Genomic DNA, 22,464 nt, shown 5'->3' with positions numbered 1-22,464 from the left:
ACCTTTATGTTGAGATATTTGTCGTAATATTGGTTCTCTGATTTACCAATTTTTTTAATGTTCTGTTTTTCTAGTGCCTTCTCCCAGTGCCTTAAGACTGGACGCCTCTGCCTCCTTCGGCACTGCCAGGGAAGTCGTTGCTATTAAGGATTACTGTCCCTCCAGCTTCACAACCCTCAGGTTCTCCAAGGGAGAACATCTCTTTGTGCTGGACACATCGGGTGGAGAGTGGTGGTACGCCCACAACAGCACTGAGATGGGTTACATCCCTGCGACATACGTCCAGCCCATCAACTACCGGGACTCCTCCTTCAGTGACAGCGGTATGATTGACAGCCTAGGAGACTGCTCTGTTGAGGAGGGAGCCAAGGAGCTGGACCTCCTTGGAGATTGGACCGGGGTGATGCTGAAACCTACTGCCCCCCAAAACGGGAACCCCTTTGCCCCCCATCACCAGCACCTTAGCCGTAGCTCCACTAACCCTTTCCTCAATGGGGCCCTTCAAGGTTCTTTGGATCAGAACAGTAATGAGAACAGTAAGTCAGTGGACCTTCTTCTTTTTGACAACCTTGTCTCCTCTGTCCCACCAAACTCTACCAGCAGTAGCATCAACATCAACGGCTTTGGCAGCGGCATTTTCGATCTGAAACCCATCAGCCCCAGTTTGGGAGTGGGCCAGATGTTACGCAGGGACAATCCATTCTTCAGGAGCAAGCGATCCTACAGTCTCTCTGAACTTTCAATCCTGCAAGCTCAGAATGACGCCCCTCAGGCATCCTCAGGTTTTTTTGGAGGCCTGAAAGCCCCTGCACCTGAACAGTTCCAGAGCAGAGAGGACTTCCGGGCGGCGTGGCTCAATCACCGCAAGCTAGCCAGGTCCTGCCATGACCTGGACTCCTTGGGTCAGAATCCAGGCTGGGGACAAACACAGCCAGTGGAGACCAACATTTTGTGCCGTTTAGACAGTTCTGGAGGGGCCGTCCAGCTTCCAGACACCAGCATCAGCATCCACATCCCAGAGGGCCACGTGGCCCCTGGAGACTCCCAGCAGATCTCCATGAAGGCCCTGCTGGACCCACCGCTGGAGCTCAACAACGACCGTACAACGACCGTAAGCCCTGTGGTGGAGATCAAGCTCGGTAACATGGAGACCAAAACCACAGTCACCCTTGAGATGACAGTGTCCGTTGTGGTGAAGAAGGAGAGCAGGCAGACGACAAAGGTCATATGTGTGAGGAGTGACTGCAAGGAGGGGCCCTACACACCAATCCCCCAAGCCTATATGTATGGGGACACCATCCAGGTCTGTCTGGATAACCTTGAGCCCTGCATGTATGTGTCTGTTGTGGCCCAGGCCCAGTCAGTTGCTCCAGAAACCACTGTTTGGGACAACGTGGTGAAGAAGGTCACCCTCGGTGTCTATGGTCCCAAGCACATTCACCCATCCTTTAAGGCTGTGGTGGCCATCTTTGGCCATGACTGTGCCCCAAAAACATTACTGGTGAGTGAAGTAGGGAAGCAGGCCCATGCCACCCCTCCAGTGGCTCTTCAGCTCTGGGGGAAGCACCAGTTTGTCCTGGCAAGGCCCCAGGACCTTCGGGTTGGTGTTTACTCCAACATGGCCAACTATGAGGTAAAGGCCAGTGAGCAGGCCAGGGTGGTTAGGGGTTTCCAGGTCAAACTGGGAAAGGTTAGCCGGATAGTCTATGTGATCGCCTCACGCACTGCTGATGATGTCTCAGATTTCACATTACGTGTCCAGGTCAAGGATGACCAAGACTGTATTCTCGCCCAGTTTTGTGTTCAAACTCCAACACCTCCACCCAAGACCGGTCCACAGACATCTGTGCAGAGGCGCTTCCTGAAGAAGAAGGAACTAGGGAAAATTGTCTTGTCTCCTCTGGCCATCACTACCAAATACCCTGTGTTCCATGACCGACGAATCCGCAACCTGAAGTTTGGCAAGTTGATCAAAACAGTCATCCGTCAGACCAAGAACCAATACTTACTGGAGTACAAAAAGGGGGATTACTTTGCCCTTCTGAGCGAAGAGAAAATCAAATTGAAGGGACAGTTGTGGACTAAGGAATGGTACATCTGTTACTATCAGGGTAGAACAGGGCTTGTACATGCAAAAAATGTTCTGTTGGTGGGCAAAGTAAAACCCATTTACTTCAGCGGGGCTGAACTAACCACTGCACTCTTACTGGATCAGATCCTGAAGCCCTGCAAGTTCCTGACGTACATCTATGCCTCTGTGAGGACTATACTGATGGAGAACGTAGGAAGCTGGAGGGCGTTTGCCGATGCCCTGGGTTACGTTAACCTACCGCTCTCACACTTCTGCCGTGCAGAGCTGGACAGCGAGCCTGAGAGGGTGGCGTCTGTTCTGGAGAAGCTGAAGGAGGACTGCAATAATACAGAGGGCAAGGAGAGGAAATCCTTCCAGAAGGAACTCATGACAGTAAGTTAGCATTTCCTTTCAACTATTATTCAGTCGGAAATGGGTGCTTTTGTCTGTCTTTTTGATGTGTGATTAACTTTTTTGTTTGTGTGTTTCGTCTAGTGTGCAACTTTGTTTGTCTGTTTCATCTAGTGTGCATGCTTCAGCCCCTTATCTACTTCCAGCTGCTTGAGGCTATGGTCCAGTGGGCTAATCCTGTTGAGAGTGCAGTCAATAAGTGCTGTGTGGGCATCGACATCTAAGGAGTTGTGGAGAGCAGCAGAATATTTTGGCGTAGTCCAACCCCCACCGTTTCTTTCTTGTAAATCACATTGAGTTAGAGATGTGCTGAGGGCTCAGCCTGCCTAGATAATGCTCTGTCTTCATTTCTTGTGTAAATCAAAACCTACCAGAAAACAACAGTACTGTCAAACTATGTTTCTGAAAAAGTGCCTGCCTTTTGTCATTGGTTGATTTTGGAAGTCATATTCAGTGTTCTGACCATTGTGGAGGGTGTGGTGAATACTATTATGTGACTTAACATGATAAACTCAGACACACTGAAGAAGTGATCCATAGAAACGTCTCTACTCGAGGTCGACCGAATATGATTTTTCAACGCCAATATCAATTATTGGAGGACCAAAACAAGCCGATACCGATTAATCTGACATTTTTATATATATATATATAAATTGTCATATTTATATAGTCATTATTACAAATAAATATATATATATTTGTAATAATAACAATTACAACAATACTGAATTAACAAGTAACACTTTTATTTGAACTTAATATAATACATTAATACATTCAATTTAGTCTCAAGTAAATAATGAAACATGTTCAAATTGGTTTAAATAATGCTAAAACAAAGTGTTGGAGAAGGAAGTAGAAGTGCAATATGTGCAGTTATTATAGGACTATTTCTCTCTATAACATTTCTATTTCTTAAACCTTTGACTATTGGATGTTCTAATAGGTACTTTAGTATTGCCAGCCTAATCTCGGGAGTTGATAGGCGACGAGCTGCTGGCATACGCAGTAAAGTGCTGTTTGAATGAATGCTTACGAACCTGCTGCTGTCTACCACCGCTCAGACAGACTGCTCTATCAAATTACAGACTTAATTATAATATAATAACAAATAGAAATAGGAGCCTTGGTTAATGAATATGGTCAAATCCGGAAACTATCATTTCGACAACAAAACGTTTATTCTTACAGTGAAATACGGAACCGTTCCGTATTTTATCTAACGGGTGGCATCCATAAGTCTAAATATGGCTGTTACATTGCACAACCTTCAATGTTATGTCATAATTACGTAAGTCTGGCAAATTAGTTTTGAGCCAGCCGGCCCAAACTGTGACTCTGCGTGCAATGAACGCAAGAGAAGTGACACAATTTCCCTAGTTTAACATTGCCTGCTAACAAATTTATTTTAACTAAATATACAGGTTTTTAAAAATATATTGATTAAGAAAGGCATTGGTGTTTATGGTTAGGTACAGTCGTGCAACGATTGTGCTTTTTTCGCAAATGTGTTTTTGTTAAATCATCCCCGGTTTGACGAAGTTGGCTGTCTTTGTTTTGAAGAAATGGTCTTCACACAGATCGCAACGAGCCAGGCGGCCCAAACTGCTGCATATACCCTAACTCTGTTGCACAGAACACAAGAGAAGTGACACAATTTCATTAGTTAAAAGAAATGAATGTTATTAGGCAATATTAACTAAATATGCAGGTTTAAAAATATATATACTTGTGTATTGATTTGAAGAGTTACCAACAGGGACAGTGATGACTGAATAATGCAGATGTTTAAAATGCTTAACCCTGATTGTTCCTGGTAGTCGCTCTGGATTAGAGTGTCTGCTAAATGACTAAAATGTCAAAAGTAATGACACTAATAGTTATGTCTTGTGTGTGGCCTCCCATCTCAAACACATCTTAGGGGAAACAGTCAATAATATCTCAGCTATCAAAGAGAACAGGGAGCATAGTGATGCTTTCTGAAAGGGGCAGTAGAGACTAGAGGTCGACCAATTCATCGGAATGGCCGATTAATTAGGGCCGATTTCAAGTTTTCATAACAATTGGTAATCAGCATTTTTGGACACCGATCATGGGCGATTACGTTGCACTCCACGAGGAGACTGCTGACTACCTGTTACGCCAGTGCAGCAAGGAGCCAAGGTAAGGTGCTAGCTAGCATTAAACGTATCTTATAAAAATCAATCAATCTTAACACTGTGGCCTCACCCCACTAGACCAGAAACCAGCTAGTTTGGGCCTGACTGCAAAACTTTCCTGCAAACCCAACCCTTTGTCTGTTTCCCTTTCTCACACTATCGTGTGGAAAGATGTTGGTCTTGAAATCGTTTTGTTCAGTATTGCCGTTGGCAAAATTGACAACAGGTCCCGCAGTAAGTTTCTACACAAACCAATATTGAAAAGTCAATATGAAGTCTTTCCTTCCCTCATTATGTTTCAGTGTTGACAACATCTAAGAGATGTGATATTGATTTGATAATCATCAATGTTGTCATCTGCGTGTCAATTTCATTGAATTTTAGATACACTGTGTGTGTGCTATTTGAAAATTCTGACATACTTAAAGTGCAAGAAAACTTCAGCCTCCCTCACTCTCTGTACCTCATAATACATTGTTCAAAAACATTGAAGTCATGGACTTAGAGGTATGATGGAACATAAGCTATAATTTAAGTTGGGTTGTAAACACCAGTTACAACCATTTATAGACATAGGGGAGCTTCAGTGTGGAGAAGAAGAACTGAATATAAAGATGTGTCCATGGTGGTGAATAAAAGGCCCAATTTCTCAGGGCCTTGTTTAATTCAGTTGTTTGGTGTACACGTTTTAATTATGTGATACAATCAGCATTAAGCGTTTTCCCTTTTCATATGTACATAGAACATCTTGGCAAATAGGATGTACCTCATTGGGTGGATCTTTGGAAGCGATGGTGCAGCAACCAATAATACTGATGTTATTACAGAATTCCAAAGTATACACAAAACAAGTGGCATGCTTATACCAAATTCCTTCAGCCTTGCATTCATAGAATGTACTATTCCTGATGGATGACTCCCAAAGACCTTAACATTCACTCTTATAGTTTATTTATGGCAAATATCGCAGCGTAAACAACTTCACACAATGTTATTTGGTGCTTATGCAGAGTGGAAAAGGAAAAAGTTAATCCACTTCCTTCCACTGAGGATGTTAGTTTTATGAGGCTCCACTGAGTTAGCCCAAGGTACAAGGGAGCTGAAACTTGCAGGATGGATATTTCTTAGCAATTGTGTTGTGATCTACATGTCAGTCATTTAGCAGACACTCTTATCCAGAGCGACATACAGTAGAGTACAGTAAACTGGTCCCCTGTGGGAATTGAACACACAACCATGGCTTGGCAAACGCCATGCTCTACCAACTGAGCCACACAGGACCCATCAATGTATATGCATCTTTACTCGTTAGGATTAATACCTTAAGGCTAATCCAATGTAGGTAATCACTTTTCTTGTGTACACAACAATAACAACAATAACAAAACTGTTGTTGCTTTTTTCACTGTTGTATTTCAAGAGCTTTTTAAATGCATAGACGATCAGCCATTTTAAGAGAAGCATCTTGTGTGTGTATCCTCCAAGATATTACATTTCATACATCGTGGTGGGCCTCCGTTGTGGTCTTCCGAAGCTTAGTATGTGGCTGTGAATTGAATTACCATCTCCTATGTCTCTCGCCAATTAAGTGTTTTCACTGACACTGAAAACAATTCTTCCTGACTTATTTGCATGTCATATGACGGAGAGCTGAGAGTGTATTTTTAGATACAAAGCAAAGGAATTCAAAAGTGATTGTGTGCGCCTCTGAAAGGGAGATGACAGCCTTTGTGCTCAAGCATCTGAATGCATGCAGAGTGAATCTGTGTTAGACATGGGACTATACCCACTATACCCACTCCTCCCAAATAGAGAGAGAGATTCCTCACATTTTCTCCCTCTGCCTTCCCTATTTTACCTTCTCTGAGTTAGTGGAACTGCATTGCCTGTAGTTATTGCTTGTTGAAGCATAATGCAATTAATTAGAAACACTTTCTATCTAAAAAAAAAAAGATGGATAATGAGTCTGCGTACGATAATAGCAACCACCAATTGAACATCACTGCTAAAGCACAAAACGGCAGTACCCATGTTAAATCTATATCTTGCAACAGGCCAGTGAACTTAACTTTCTTTTAATGAAATCTGTGATGCCTATGGGGTTAGCTTAATACCATGTATAAGAAAATATGTTTAGTGCATTCTGTTAATTTTGCATGTTTATTTTATGCTAGGCTCCAGCTAATTTGACTGATTTTGTAGGAGTTTTGCTGTGGATGTATATTTCAGAGCTAGGGTAGTAGAATATAATTTGTACTTTATCTTGAGTCTTGTCTAAACTACATTTGAACCAAAACACCCTGATGTTTATCCTGATAATTGAGCTGAGCAGACCATTATTTTTCTGGTACGTAGGCTACAATCCTCCAGGTTTTTCTGAATAAGCCCCCAGATTCAGTGTAGACTGTCAAAAGCCCAACGTGTTGATGATACGATGGGCTATTTATTACAAACACAAAGCCTGAAGCATGCTAAGCATAAAGATTGGAATGCCCCACTCTGTCACATCAGATATCCTTTCGGCAACAATACATTGCAACATTGATAGAACTCAAAAATATACACTGCTCCAAAAAATAAAGGGAACACTTAAACAACACAATGTAACTGGAAGTCAATCACACTTCTGTGAAATCAAACTGTCCACTTAGGAAGCAACACTGATTGACAATACATTTCACATGCTGTTGTGCAAATGGAATAGACAACAGTTGGAAATCATAGGCAATTAGCAAGACACCCCCAATAAAGGAGTGGTTCTGCAGGTGGTGACCACAGACCACTTCTCAGTTCCTATGCTTCCTGGTTGATGTTTTGGTCACTTTTGAATGCTGGTGGTGCTTTCACTCTAGTGGTAGCATGAGCCGGAGTCTACAACCCACACAAGTGGCTCAGGTAGTGCAGCTCATCCAGGATGGCTCATCAATGCGAGCTGTGGCAAGAAGGTTTGCTGTGTCTGTCAGCGTAGTGTCCAGAGCATAGAGGTGCTACCAGGAGACAGGCCAGTACATCGAGATGTGGAGGAGGCCGTAGGAGGGCAACAACCCAGCAGCAGGACCGCTAGCTCCACCTTTGTGCGAGGAGGAGCAGGAGGAGCACTGCCAGAGCCCTGCAAAATGACCTCCAGCAGGCCACAAATGTGCATGTGTCTGCTCAAACGGTCAGAAACAGACTCCATGAGGGTGGTATGAGGGCCCGACGTCCACAGGTGGGGGTTGTGCTTACAGCCCAACACTGTGCAGGATGTTTGGCATTTGCCAGAGAACACCAAGATTGGCAAATTGGCCACTGGCGCCCTGTGCTCTTCACAAATGAAAGCAGGTTCACACTGAGCACGTGACAGTCTGGAGATGCCGTGGAGAACGTTCTGCTGCCTGCAACATCCTCCAGCATGACCGGTTTGGCGGTGGGTCAGTCATGGTGTGGGGTGGCATTTCTTTGGGGGGCCGCACAGCCCTCCATGTGCTCGCCAGAGGTAGCCTGACTGCCATTAGGTACCGAGATGAGATCCTCAGACCCCTTGTGAGACCATATGCTGGTGCGGTTGGCCCTGGGTTCCTCCTAATGCAAGACAATGCTAGCCCTCATGTGGCTGGAGTGTGTCAGCAGTTCCTGCATGAGGAAGGCATTGATGCTATGGACTGGCCCACCCATTCCCCAGACCTGAATCCAATTGAGCACATCTGGGAAATCATGTCTCGCTCCAACTTCCGGGTTGGAGCGAGCGGTCGCATTCGCACTTCGGTCCGCAGGTAGTATTACTTTTCATTACTTTTCATTACATTTCATTATAGTACAACGGTTTGATTTGTCTAATCTTAGCAATTTCTTCTTAGCTAGCTACATAGCCGTCTTTGTATCAAAGATAATTGCGTAATTATCGTATTTCGTCGTCCTAACGTAGTCTACTGCCCAGCAGCTAGCCACATAGCTAATGTCCACCGTATAGCAGCACTGTAGAAACTATTACACTCAACTGAACGACTTGATTAGTGTAGTGTTAGCTAGCTACATAGTTGTCTTCGTATCCAAGATAATTGTGTAGTTTAGAGTGTGTAGTCTTAGAGTGACTATCTTAATTTACCGAGGTTAGCTAGCCAGCTATTTGTCGTCCTTAACGTAGGAGACACTGCTAGCTAGCTAACAGCTAGCCAACGTCTACCGAATATAACTTCTGCACTCAACAACCCGGTCGCATTCCGCTTCGCTCCACAGGTAGTATCACATTTTCATTTCATTTCATTACAGCACAACGGTTTGATTTGCTTGATCGTAGCTAGCTACATAGCTAGCTACATAGCCGTCTTTGTATCAAAGATAATTGTGTAGTCTAGAGCGATTTTGTAGGTTAGCTAGCCAGCTATTGTCGTTCTTTAACGCAACGTAACGTAATCAACACTGCCAGCTAGCCCCCGAATAGCTGCACTGTAGAAACTATTACACTCAACGGAACGACTTGATTAGTGTAGTGTCAACAACGCAGCCACTGCCAGCTAGCCTACTTCAGCAGTACTGTATCATTTTAATCATTTTAGTCAATAAGATTCTTGCTACGTAAGCTTAACTTTCTGAACATTCGAGACGTGTAGTCCACTTGTCATTCCAATCTCCTTGCATTAGCGTAGCCTCTTCTGCAGCCTGTCAACTATGTGTCTGTCTATCCCTGTTCTCTCCTCTCTGCACAGACCATACAAACGCTCCACACCGCGTGGCCGCGGCCACCCTAATCTGGTGGTCCCAGCGCGCACGACCCACGTGGAGTTCCAGGTCTCCGGTAGCCTCTGGAACTGCCGATCTGCGGCCAACAAGGCAGAGTTCATCTCAGCCTATGCCTCCCTCCAGTCCCTCGACTTCTTGGCACTGACAGAAACATGGATCACCACAGATAACACTGCTACTCCTACTGCTCTCTCCTCGTCCGCCCACGTGTTCTCGCACACCCCGAGAGCTTCTGGTCAGCGGGGTGGTGGCACCGGGATCCTCATCTCTCCCAAGAGTGGTCACTCTTTCTCCCCTTACCCATCTGTCTATCGCCTCCTTTGAATTCCATGCTGTCACAGTTACCAGCCCTTTCAAGCTTAACATCCTTATCATTTATCGCCCTCCAGGTTCCCTCGGAGAGTTCATCAATGAGCTTGATGCCTTGATAAGCTCCTTTCCTGAGGACGGCTCACCTCTCACAGTTCTGGGCGACTTTAACCTCCCCACGTCTACCTTTGACTCATTCCTCTCTGCCTCCTTCTTTCCACTCCTCTCCTCTTTTGACCTCACCCTCTCACCTTCCCCCTACTCACAAGGCAGGCAATATGCTCGACCTCATCTTTACTAGATGCTGTTCTTCCACTAACCTCATTGCAACTCCCTTCCAAGTCTCCGACCACTACCTTGTATCCTTTTCCCTCTCGCTCTCATCCAACACTTCCCACACTGCCCCTACTCGGATGGTATCGCGCCGTCCCAACCTTCGTTCTCTCTCCCCCGCTACTCTCTCCTCTTCCATCCTATCATCTCTTCCCTCTGCTCAAACCTTCTCCAACCTATCTCCTGATTCTGCCTCCTCAACCCTCCTCTCCTCCCTTTCTGCATCCTTTGACTCTCTATGTCCCCTATCCTCCAGGCCGGCTCGGTCCTCCCTCCCGCTCCGTGGCTCGACGACTCATTGCGAGCTCACAGAACAGGGCTCCGGGCAGCCGAGCGGAAATGGAGGAAAACTCGCCTCCCTGCGGACCTGGCATCCTTTCACTCCCTCCTCTCTACATTTTCCTCCTCTGTCTCTGCTGCTAAAGCCACTTTCTACCACTCTAAATTCCAAGCATCTGCCTCTAACCCTAGGAAGCTCTTTGCCACCTTCTCCTCCCTCCTGAATCCTCCTCCCCCTCCCCCCTCCTCGCTCTCTGCAGATGACTTCGTCAACCATTTTGAAAAGAAGGTCGACGACATCCGATCCTCGTTTGCTAAGTTAAACGACACCGCTGGTTCTGCTCACAATGCCCTACCCTGTGCTCTGACCTCTTTCTCCCCTCTCTCTCCAGATGAAATCTCGCGTCTTGTGACGGCCGGCCGCCCAACAACCTGCCCGCTTGACCCTATCCCCTCCTCTCTTCTCCAGACCATTTCCGGAGACCTTCTCCCTTACCTCACCTCGCTAATCAACTCATCCCTGACCGCTGGCTACGTCCCCTTCCGTCTTCAAGAGAGCGAGAGTTGCACCCTTTCTGAAAAAACCTACACTCGATCCCTCCGATGTCAACAACTACAGACCAGTATCCCTTCTTTCTTTTCTCTCCAAAACTCTTGAGCGTGCCGTCCTTGGCCAGCTCTACCGCTATCTCTCTCAGAATGACCTTCTTGATCCAAATCAGTCAGGTTTCAAGACTAGTCATTCAACTGAGACTGCTCTTCTCTGCATCACGGAGGCGCTCCGCACTGCTAAAGCTAACTCTCTCCTCTGCTCTCATCCTTCTAGACCTATCGGCTGCCTTCGATACTGTGAACCATCAGATCCTCCTCTCCACCCTCTCCGAGTTGGGCATCTCCGGCGCGGCCCACGCTTGGATTGCGTCCTACCTGACAGGTCGCTCCTACCAGGTGGCGTGGCGAGAATCTGTCTCCTCACCACGCGCTCTCACCACTGGTGTCCCGCAGGGCTCTGTTCTAGGCCCTCTCCTATTCTCGCTATACACCAAGTCACTTGGCTCTGTCATAACCTCACATGGTCTCTCCTATCATTGCTATGCAGACGACACACAATTAATATTCTCCTTTCCCCCTTCTGATGACCAGGTGGCGAACCGCATCTCTGCATGTCTGGCAGACATATCAGTGTGGATGACGGATCACCACCTCAAGCTGAACCTCGGCAAGACGGAGCTCCTCTTCCTCCCGGGAAGGACTGCCCGTTCCACGATCTCGCCATCACGGTTGACAACTCCATTGTGTCCTCCTCCCAGAGCGCTAAGAACCTTGGCGTGATGCTGGACAACACCCTGTCGTTCTCAACTAACATCAAGGCGGTGGCCCGTTCCTGTAGGTTCATGCTCTACAACATCCGCAGAGTACGACCCTGCCTCACACAGGAAGCGGCGCAGGTCCTAATCCAGGCACTTGTCATCTCCCGTCTGGATTACTGCAACTCGCTGTTGGCTGTGCCATTAAACCCTTACAACTCATCCAGAACGCCGCAGCCCATCTGGTGTTCAACCTTCCCAAGTTCTCTCACGTCACCCCGCTCCTCCGCTCTCTCCACTGGCTTCCAGTTGAAGTTCGCATCCGCTACAAGACCATGGTGCTTGCCTACGGAGCTGTGAGGGGAACGGCACCGCAGTACCTCCAGGCTCTGATCAGGCCCTACACCCAAACAAGGGCACTGCGTTCATCCACCTCTGGCCTGCTCGCCTCCCTACCACTGAGGAAGTACAGTTCCCGCTCAGCCCAGTCAAAACTGTTCGCTGCTCTGGCCCCCAATGGTGGAACAAACTCCCTCACGACGCCAGGACAGCGGAGTCAATCACCACCTTCCGGAGACACCTGAAACCCCACCTCTTTAAGGAATACCTAGGATAGGATAAGTAATCCTTCTCACCCCCCCCCCTAAAAGATTTAGATGCACTATTGTAAAGTGGCTGTTCCACTGGATGTCATAAGGTGAATGCACCAATTTGTAAGTCGCTCTGGATAAGAGCGTCTGCTAAATGACTTAAATGTAAATGTAAAATCCACCAACGCCAAGTTGCACACAGATTGTTCAGGAGTTGGTGGATGCTTTAGTCCAGGTTTGGGAGGAGATCCCTTAGGATCTTTTAATCTTAATCTTAATCTTTTAATTTTGAGCGTGACTCCAAATCCAGACCTCCATGGGTTGATTAAGTTAATTTCCATTGATTAATTTGTGTGATTTTGTTGTCAGCACATTCAACTATGTAAAGAAAAAAGTATTTAATAAGAATACTCAATTCTTTCAGATCTAGGATGTGTTATTTTAATGTTCTCTTTATTTTTTTGAGCAGTGTATATTTATTGCATATTTTTATCATGTACATTCTTGCCCGAACAGATGAAACTGTGGTGGACTACTGTATACCTCAGCAAAAAAGCATATATATTCTGGCACAGAACGTAAGACAGAAACTAGTCATGACCCTCAGTGGTGAAAATATTGAAACTGATTTTGTTTGTTTGAAAATCATTGTACTCCGAATGTATCCAGTGCCAGCTTTTTTTCTCATTCAACCCACTGAGAAGAATGTCACATTACTTCTCTTTCATCAGGAAGAGTAAAGCTCTTTGGAAGCAGGGCTTTTGCCCAGAGCTTGGCCCTCATCTGTCAGTCATGCTGTTCTCTCGTAGCTAGCCAAAAGGGGTAATACAACACAAAAGTACTTGATCCAATATGATCCCTGCACTGGGCAGAGTTACACCTACCCCAGCTTAACCTGCACTCAGTCATTTTTCTCCAATATCCATGAGTCAACAAAGCTCAGCAGTCTGGGTCAACATAGGTATTAGGCTTGGTGGTATAGCTTATATACCGTATACTGGGGTATTTGGAAAAAGCCACCGAATGGTTTTTCAATACTGTCAATTTCGTCAGAACTATTTCTTTGAAGTGTTTCAATAAATTTGAATATTAGTAGCTACTTTTTAAGTTAATGCCTGCAGACAAATTGCACAATAAGTTAGGCGATAATATTGCGATCTTCATTTCACAGGTCACATTATTTTACTTTATGAAGTTTACCATAGTTCCCCAGAACAGTTGAGACATTCACATGTTTGTTGTAAAGAGCACAACAAGAGAAAGTGGGAGCTGGTGAGTCCATAGTGTTCTATGGGCGAATCTCTGCTGGTGAGTCCATAGCGTTCTATCGGCGAGTCTCTGCTGGTGAGTCCGTAGCGTTCTATGGGCGAGTCTCGTGCGGCTCACACAAGGTGATGTTACACTTGTACGCCGTTCACTACTAAATGTTTGCCATCGGATATCTTAACCTCTTCAGACTCTAGGGGCAGTATTTCATTTTTGGATAAAAAGACGTGCCCGAGATGCTCGACTATGCATGGAATTGATAGCTTTGGAAAGAAAACACTCTGACGTTTCCAGAACTGCAAAGATTTTCACTGTGAGTGCCCTAGAACAAAAGCTTCAAGCAAAACCAAGATGTTTCTGCAACCAGGAAATGAACAGGATTTCTGAGGCTACGTTTTGCATTATCTCCTTATATGGCTGTGAATGCGACAGGAATGAGCCTACCCTTTCTATCGTTTCCCCAAGGGGTCTGGAGCATTGTGACGTATTTGCAGGCATATCATTGGAAGATTGACCATAATAGACTACATTTGACAAGTGTCCTGCATGGAAATTGGTGCGCAAAACTCAGCTGCTGGTATTTTTCCATGGGATTCTGAGAAAAACCATGCTTCCACGAACGGCATATCAATGAAGAGATATTTGACAAAACACATTTACATTTAAGTCATTTAGCAAACACCTTGAGGATTGATTCAAACAACGTTTGCCATGTTTCGGTCGATATTATGGAGTTAATTCGGAAAAAAAGTTTGAAGTTTAGGTGACTGAATTTTCGGTTCGTTTCCGTAGCCAAATGTGTAGTAACAAAACGGAGCGATTTGTCCTACACAAATAATCTTTCAGGACAAACTGGACATCTGCTATGTAACTGAGAGTCTCCTCATTGAAACATCTGAAGTTCTTCAAAGGTAAATTATTTTATTTGATTCCTTTGCTGGTTTTTGTGAATATGTTGCGTGCTAAATGCTACGCTAAATGCTAAGCTAGCCATCAACACTCTTACACAAATGATTGATTTTCTATGGTTCAAAAGCATATTTTGAAAATCTGAGATGACAGTGTTGTTAAGAAAAGGCTAAGCTTGAGAGCAGGCATATTTATTTCATTTCATTTGCGATTTTTAGAAATCGTTAACGTTGCGTTATGGTAATGAGCTTGAGGCTGTAGTCATGATACCGGATCCGGGATGGCTCGGCGCAAGAGGTTAACAGCTTTCTGCGTTGTTTTAGAAATCAGCTCTGTTATCTGAGTTAACTGTACAGCTTCCATTTCTCTGTGCTTCCTACTAGTGTTTTTTTCCTTTTTGAAAAGTATGCATCACAACTTGGTTTATTTGCACAATTACTCTCATTCACTTCAAATCAAATTTTATTTGTCACATACACATGGTTAGCAGATGTTAATGCGAGTGTAGCGAAATGCTTGTGCTTCTAGTTCCGACAATGCAGTGATAACCAACAAGTAATCTAACTAACAATTCCAAAACTACTGTCTTATAAACAGTGTAAGGGGATAAGGAATATGTACATAAGGATATATAAATGAGTGATGGTACAGAGCAGCATACAGTAGATGGTATCGAGTACAGTATATACATATGAGATGAGTATGTAGACAAAGTAAACAAAGTGGCATAGTTAAAGTGGCTAGTGATACATGTATTACATAAGGATGCAGTCGATGATGTAGAGTACAGTATATACATATGCATATGAGATGAATAATGTAGGGTAAGTAACATTATATAAGGTAGCATTGTTAAAAGTGGCTAGTGATATATTTACATAATTTCCCATCAATTCCCATTATTAAAGTGGCTGGAGTTGGGTCAGTGTCAATGACAGTGTGTTGGCAGCAGCCACTCAATGTTAGTGGTGGCTGTTTAACAGTCTGATAGAAGTTGTTTTTCAGTCTCTCGGTCCCAGCTTTGATGCACCTGTACTGACCTCGCCTTCTGGATGATGGCGGGGTGAACAGGCAGTGGTTCGGGTGGTTGATGTCCTTGATGATCTTTATGGCCTTCCTGTAACATCGGGTGGTGTAGGTGTCCTGGAGGGCAGGTAGTTTGCCCCGGTGATGCGTTGTGCAGACCTCACTACCCTCTGGAGAGCCTTACGGTTGAGGGCGGAGCAGTTTCCGTACCAGGCGGTGATACAGCCCGCCAGGATGCTCTCGATTGTGCATCTGTAGAAGTTTGTGAGTGCTTTTGGTGACAAGCCAAATTTCTTCAGCCTCCTGAGGTTGAAGAGGCGCTGCTGCGCCTTCTTCACGACGCTGTCAGTGTGAGTGGACCAATTCAGTTTGTCTGTGATGTGTATGCCGAGGAACTTAAAACTTGCTACCCTCTCCACTACTGTTCCATCGATGTGGATAGGGGGTGTTCCCTCTGCTGTTTCCTGAAGTCCACAATCATCGCCTTAGTTTTGTTGACGTTGAGTGTGAGGTTATTTTCCTGACACCACACTCCGAGGGCCCTCACCTCCTCCCTGTAGGCCGTCTCGTCGTTGTTGGTAATCAAGCCTACCACTGTTGTGTCGTCCGCAAACTTGATGATTGAGTTGGAGGCGTGCGTGGCCACGCAGTCGTGGGTGAACAGGGAGTACAGGAGAGGGCTCAGAACGCACCCTTGTGGGGCCCCCGTGTTGAGGATCAGCGGGGAGGAGATGTTGTTGCCTACCCTCACCACCTGGGGGCGGCCCGTCAGGAAGTCCAGTACCCAGTTGCACAGGGCGGGGTCGAGACCCAGGGTCTCGAGCTTGATGACGAGTCGATGAACAGCATTCTCACATAGGTATTCCTCTTGTCCAGGTGGGTTAGGGCAGTGTGCAGTGTGGTTGAGATTGCATCGTCTGTGGACTTATTTGGGCGGTAAGCAAATTGGAGTGGGTCTAGGGTGTCAGGTAGGGTGGAGGTGATATGGTCCTTGACTAGTCTCTCAAAGCACTTCATAATGACAGAAGTGAGTGCTACGGGCGGTAGTCGTTTAGCTCAGTTACCTTAGCTTTCTTGGGAACAGGAACAATGGTGGCCCTCTTGAAGCATGTGGGAACAGCAGACTGGTATAGGGATTGATTGAATATGTCCGTAAACACACTGGCCAGCTGGTCTGCAGCATGCTCTGAGGGCGCGGCTGGGGATGCCGTCTGGGCCTGCAGCCTTGCGAGGGTTAACACGCTTAAATGTCTTACTCACCTCGGCTGCAGTGAAGGAGAGACCGCATGTTTTCGTTGCAGGCCGTGTCAGTGGCACTGTATTACGCCTGAATTTTTTTCCTCACACTGAAAATTATATTCAGTATCTATTAGCTACGCTTGTATACATTTATGAGCTGGATTTGCCTGTCTTTGCAATTAGCTAAATGCTAATGAGAAAATTAACATATAAACTAACAGCATCTGTGTGATTTCGCTATTGCTTGTGCTAATCTTGTTAGCATGTTGGTTAAAGCACCTCCTTGTATGCAATGCCGGTAATACTATAAATCCCAGGATGGCAGAGGAATGGTATGAAAATTTGGATACCACCCAAGCCTAATATGTATTGAACAGGATGTTTCTCAGGAAAAGTGTAATCGGCCACTGCTTTTGACACACGTGCGTGCGTGTATTTGTATTTATTAGGGATCCCCATTAGCTGTTGCCAAGGCAGCAGCTACTCTTCCTGGGGTCCAAACATGTTAAGGCACTTACATGACATATAAAACAAAAGATAAAACAGTACATCATATAACATTATTACACCACTACATATCTACAATAGAAAATGTATAATACCACCATACAATAATATTACAATGTACATGTGTGTGTAGATGCGTGTGGTAGCACTTGTATACGTGTGTCTGTACCTTCTGTGTGTGTGTGTCTCTTCACAGTCCCCGTTGTTCCGTAAGGTATGTTTTTACCTGTTTTAAAAATAATTGTATCTAATTCTACTGTTTGAATCGGTTACCTAATGTGGAATAGAGTTCCATGTAGCCATAGCTCTGTGTAGAACTGTGTGCCTCTAGTAGTTTAAACCGACAGCTTGGTACATTTAGCTTGTCAACACTTATAAACACTTATAAAACAAGTAGTGATGAAGTCAATCTCTCCTCCACTTTGAGCCATGAAAGACGCATATCATTAATGTTAACTCCCCATGTACTTTTAAGGGCCAGCCATGCTGCCCTGTTCTGAGCCAAATATAATTTTCCTACATCCCTTTTTGTGGCACGTGACCGACCACACGACTGAACAGTAGTCATGCAGGTGCGACAAAACTAGGACCTGCCTTGTTGATAGTTTTGTTAAGAAGGCAGAGTATTGCTTTAATATGGACAGACTTCTCCCCATCTTAGCTACTGTTGTATCAATATGTTTTGTCCAAGCAGTTTAGGCACCTCAACTTGCTCATTTCCACATTATTTATTACAAGATTTAGTTGTGGTTTAGGGTTTAGTGAATGATTTGTTCCAAATACAATGATTTTATATTATAATATTTAGGACTAACTTATTCCTTGCCACCCATTCTGAAAATAACTGCAGCTCTTTAAGTGTTGCAGTCATTTCAGTTGCTGTAGTAGCTGGTGTGTATAGTGTTGAGTCATCTGCAAACACAGACACGCTGGCTTTTCTCAAAGCCAGTGGCATGTCGTTAGTAAAGATTGAAAAAAGGTAAGGGGCCTAGACAGCTGCCCTGGGGAATTCCTAATTCTACTTGGTTTATGTTGGAGAGGCTTCCATTAATAAACACCCCTCTGTGTTCTGTTCGACATTTAAGTCATTATCCACAATAAAGCAGGGAGTGTAAAGCCATAACACGTTTTTCCAGCAGCAGACTATGATCAATAATGTCAAAAGCTATACTGAAGTCTAACAAAACAACCCCCACAATCTTTGGCTGAGAGAAATTGATGATACAATCATCAGTCATTTGTGTAAGTGCTGTGCTTGTTGAATGTTCTTCCCTATAAGTGTGCTGAAAGTTGGTTATCCATTTTTTATACTGTAAAATAGCATTGTATCTGGTCAAACGCCATTTTTCCAAAAGTTTACTAAGGTTTGCTAACAGGCTGACTGGTCGGATTTTTGATCCAGTAAAGGGTTCTTAACTATTCTCCGGTAGCGGATTGACTTTTGCGTCCCTCCAGACCTGCGGCACACACTTTCTAGTAGGCTTAAATTGAAGAAATGGCAAATAGGAGTGGTAATATAGTCTGCTATTTCCCCCAGAAATGTTCCATCCCCAGTGGCTTGTCATGTTGATAGTCAACCATTTTTTTCACCTCTTCCGCATTCACTTTACAGAATTAAAAAATACAATGCTTGTCTTTCATAATTCGGTCATATATACTTGATGTGTAGTGTCAGCGTTTGTTGCTGGCATGTCATGCCTAAGTTTGCTAATCTTGCCAATGAAACAAATAATAAAGTAGTTTGCAATATCAGTGGGTTTTGTGATGACTGAGCCATCTGATTCAATGAATGCCAAGTTAGCTTTTTTTTCCCTAAATTTAATTTAAGGTGCTTTTTACTATCAAACTTTTATGTAATTTATTTTTGTTTCACAGTATAGTTTATTTTTATTGACTTTAGTCGCATGATTTCTCCATTTGCAGCATGTTTGCCAATCGGGTGTGCCAGACTTATTTGCCAAGCCTTTTACCTCATCCCTCTACACCATACAATTTTTAAATTCCTCATCAATCCAAGGGGATTTATGTTTAGTCATTTTCTTAATGGTTGCATACTTATTAGTAACTGGAGAAAGCAATTTATTTCTAGTTGCTAACACACTACAGACTAGCGAATATCCTTTACATCATCAACTTAAGAATCACTACAGAACTTCTGATATGACCTCTTATACAATATATTATTACGTCCAAGATATGGCTACTTTATTTTAATCACTACGTCCTGTGTGTGTGATCACTACATATAGTGTGTGTGTGTTGTAACCCTGTATGGGTTCTTGTGCCCTGCTTTTTAACAATGTTTTGTTTTACTTTCTCCATGGCATTTGTTATATCACAGACTCCCACTTAGGAAGGAAATGACAAAGCTTCTAAATCAGTTTATTTAACAACCTGATCAACTCTATATGAAGGAGATGTCGTGCTACATGAAGCAAATGGTGGTAACAGCCGATACTGACTGTTTTTTAAGGTATCTGTGAACAACATGCATATCTGTATTCCCAATCATGTGAAATCCATAGATTAGAGCTTAAATTCTTTATTTCAATTGACCGATTTCCTTTTATGAACTGTAAATCATATACTCTTGTTAAGTGTATTTGGGATGACATAAAACTGACAGACAAAGCAAAGCGCAAGAGAGTGTCTTCTAAAGGAATTGTTTTTGTCATTATTATCCTGTTGCTGTGCATCTTAAAAAACAGTTAGCAGACCGAGGCTAAATGCTGAGAACAACTTAGCATTAAAATGTTATCTAGACTCTCAAGTGCTGTAATGGTCAAATCAATAGAAGAGCCTTACTGCCAAGCGTTGATGTGATGAATATTGCACACATACTATGCAAAGTGTGACTATTAAAACCTTATTTAACCAGAAACTGTGGATTGATGGCAGCATTAACGCAAAACCACCGCTTTTAATCATGGCAAGGCGACTGGAAACATGACTGAATACAAACAGTGCAGCTATTCCCTCTGCAAGGCAATCAAACAAGCAAATAGTCAGTATAGAGACAAAGTAGAGTCGCAATTCAACAGCTCAAAGACGAGACGTATGTGGCAGGGTCTACAGTCAATCATGGATTACAAAAATAAAACCAGACCCATCGCGGACATTGATGTCTTGCTCCCAGACAAATTAAACAACTTCTTTGCACACTGAGGACAATACAATAACTCAATACCACAATACCTTCTCCATGGCCAACGTGAGTAAAACATTTAAACTTTCTGGGATCATTTACTTCAGCTCGGAAAACATGGGACCAAAACATTACAGGTTGCATTCAAATTTTTGTTCAATGTAGAACGAACCCAATTCTCTGTAAGCTGTACGGATGTTCTCACTCACTCTTTGTGTATGAAATCAAGCCTCAGCTGTGATGTCTGAGCTCTGCTCTGCAACATCAAACAGCCAGCCAGGTCACTGACTGAGAGACAAAAAAATAATCACACTATTTGGTGTTTTATGTGTATTGCGTCTTCTAGACTCTCACAAATGTAGGCTCTTAATTTGATCACTGAGAGAAATGTAAAACGTGTAGTATATTGGCGTTTTAAAAAGGCTTTAATTTCCACTTTGAAATTTTACTTGATTTTCTCTTACGAAAAATATAAACCTCTACAAAAAGGTCAATTTGATTAATTTCACAGAATCCTGTTGCTGCAGGATCATTTTCCTGCTGTAGCAAACTGGCTCACATGATGATCCTACATCTGCACATAACAATAATGTGGGCTTGTATCAACCCCATTCTGATAACCAGAGGTCTGTGTGTAATGACCATGGAGTTTGGTGTATGATGGACGTGGGCCAGGTTATGTCTCTGTGGAGGATCACAGCCCCACAGATGTTTCCTGTCTCATTGTTAACAGGCTAAACAGAAGCGGCAGTTATGGACCAAGAGGCGCCTGCTGTCCACTTGACCTCCCCTTTACCCCTCTACCTCAGCCCAGCTATTACCAGACAACCTGTGTGTATACTATTCAGTTTTCAGATGGGCTCTGACCTAGACACCTTTGCACCCGTTCCATTCTGCAAATAGAATTTGGGAAAAAAGGGAAAATCTGGAGAGGTTCTAAACCGTGTAAGTGGGCACCCCAATGTGTCCTGCGCTTAGAGGGATTTCGTTCCCAACTCTGTAGCAGACCCCTACTCTACTCTTTGAATTATTTGCGGAGAGGGAGATCCCATGCAGTTGGTAGTACTCAGGAGTAATAATAACAATCTGTTTCTGGAAGACTACTTTGAAAGTTGGAAGCGGCCATCGAGATGATTATGTGCGGTTAGCTCTGTGCTTTGCCATTTTTGTACACAGCTCCCCTTTTTTCCCCCAGCATCCCTAGACTCAATCTTCTGTTCTTCACTTTCTGATCAACGCTCTTCTGTTCTCCCACCCTTCCTTCCCTCCTTCAGCAGTAAGGTGTGGCCAACTACTGTGATGGTGCAGTTGACAGCTCTCCATATCTGTTTCCCTCCGGAGATTTGAGACATTTGTTTGTTTTCACTCATCTGCCAGTCTGGGTAGAATGGAGGGGGTTCATGCAGAAGGGTGGAGTGACACAATCAGAACCCAGAATTCTCTAATCGCAGCTAAGCAGACACTTGTTTTGGTTGAGGGTATGGAGGCGTTCAGTTGGATATGTGTATTCAAAAAGGAAAACATGAAGAGCGCCTACAGGTTGAAAGGGAAAAGTAGAACTAAGAACAAGAGCGTGACTAAAATGAGTGAGTGGCTGAGATGGCTGAGATGGAACGAGGGAGCAGAAATGGAGAGCGAAATAGAATAGGTGGATAAGATGGAAGTAGAGAGACTGACAAAGCCGATATACACAGTACATGAGTAATGGGAGATTATATACATTTAAAAAAAAAAATACTTTTAGTTAAGAACAAATTCTTATTTGCAATGATGGCCTACTTCGGTCAAATCCTCCCCAAACCCGGACAACGCCGGGCCAATTGTGCGCCGCCCTATGGGACTCCCAATCACAGCCAGTTGTGATACAGCCCAGGATCGAACCAGTGTTTATAGTGAAGCCTCTAGCACTAAGATGCAGTGCCTTAGAACAATGCGCCACTCGGGAGCCCTCGGGATGTTTAGAGAATAAGGAGTCTAGAGAGACGAGAGATATCGCTATTCTTCAAGAAGCATCACATTCCTCAAATTAACTCCCTCAGTTCTCAACCTGCCATTGATCACTCGGAGCTATCCTTAGATCTTGCTTTCATACACTTTGTTTACAAGTAGTAAACGATCGAGCTAAGACTGATTCATGCTGTGTAAAGCCCCGCCTGCCCCTCAGAAATATGCTTGCCGGAGTTGCATTCAG

The 22,464-nt window shown here is 44.2% G+C and overlaps 1 protein-coding gene across 4 annotated transcripts in view; it reads left to right on the top strand.

The window, feature by feature from the left end:
* Positions 1-22,464, top strand: part of LOC118371850 (SH3 domain-binding protein 4) — an 85,848-nt gene that overhangs the window by 42,343 nt on the left and 21,041 nt on the right. For 3 of the 4 annotated variants that reach the window (XM_035757478.2, XM_052522945.1, XM_052522946.1), the window contains exon 3: positions 75-2,464. In XM_035757478.2, coding sequence (XP_035613371.1) covers positions 75-2,464 — 2,390 coding nt within the window. Of the gene's footprint in view, positions 1-74; positions 2,465-2,596; positions 3,077-22,464 lie in introns of those variants that run through there. The other variant, XM_052522947.1, reaches the window with a different exon arrangement.

Source organism: Oncorhynchus keta, chromosome 7 (genome assembly GCF_023373465.1).
Source record: "Oncorhynchus keta strain PuntledgeMale-10-30-2019 chromosome 7, Oket_V2, whole genome shotgun sequence".
NCBI lineage: Eukaryota > Metazoa > Chordata > Actinopteri > Salmoniformes > Salmonidae > Oncorhynchus > Oncorhynchus keta.
Note: the sequence above shows the minus strand (reverse complement) of the source record. Positions and strands in the feature narration are given on the sequence as shown.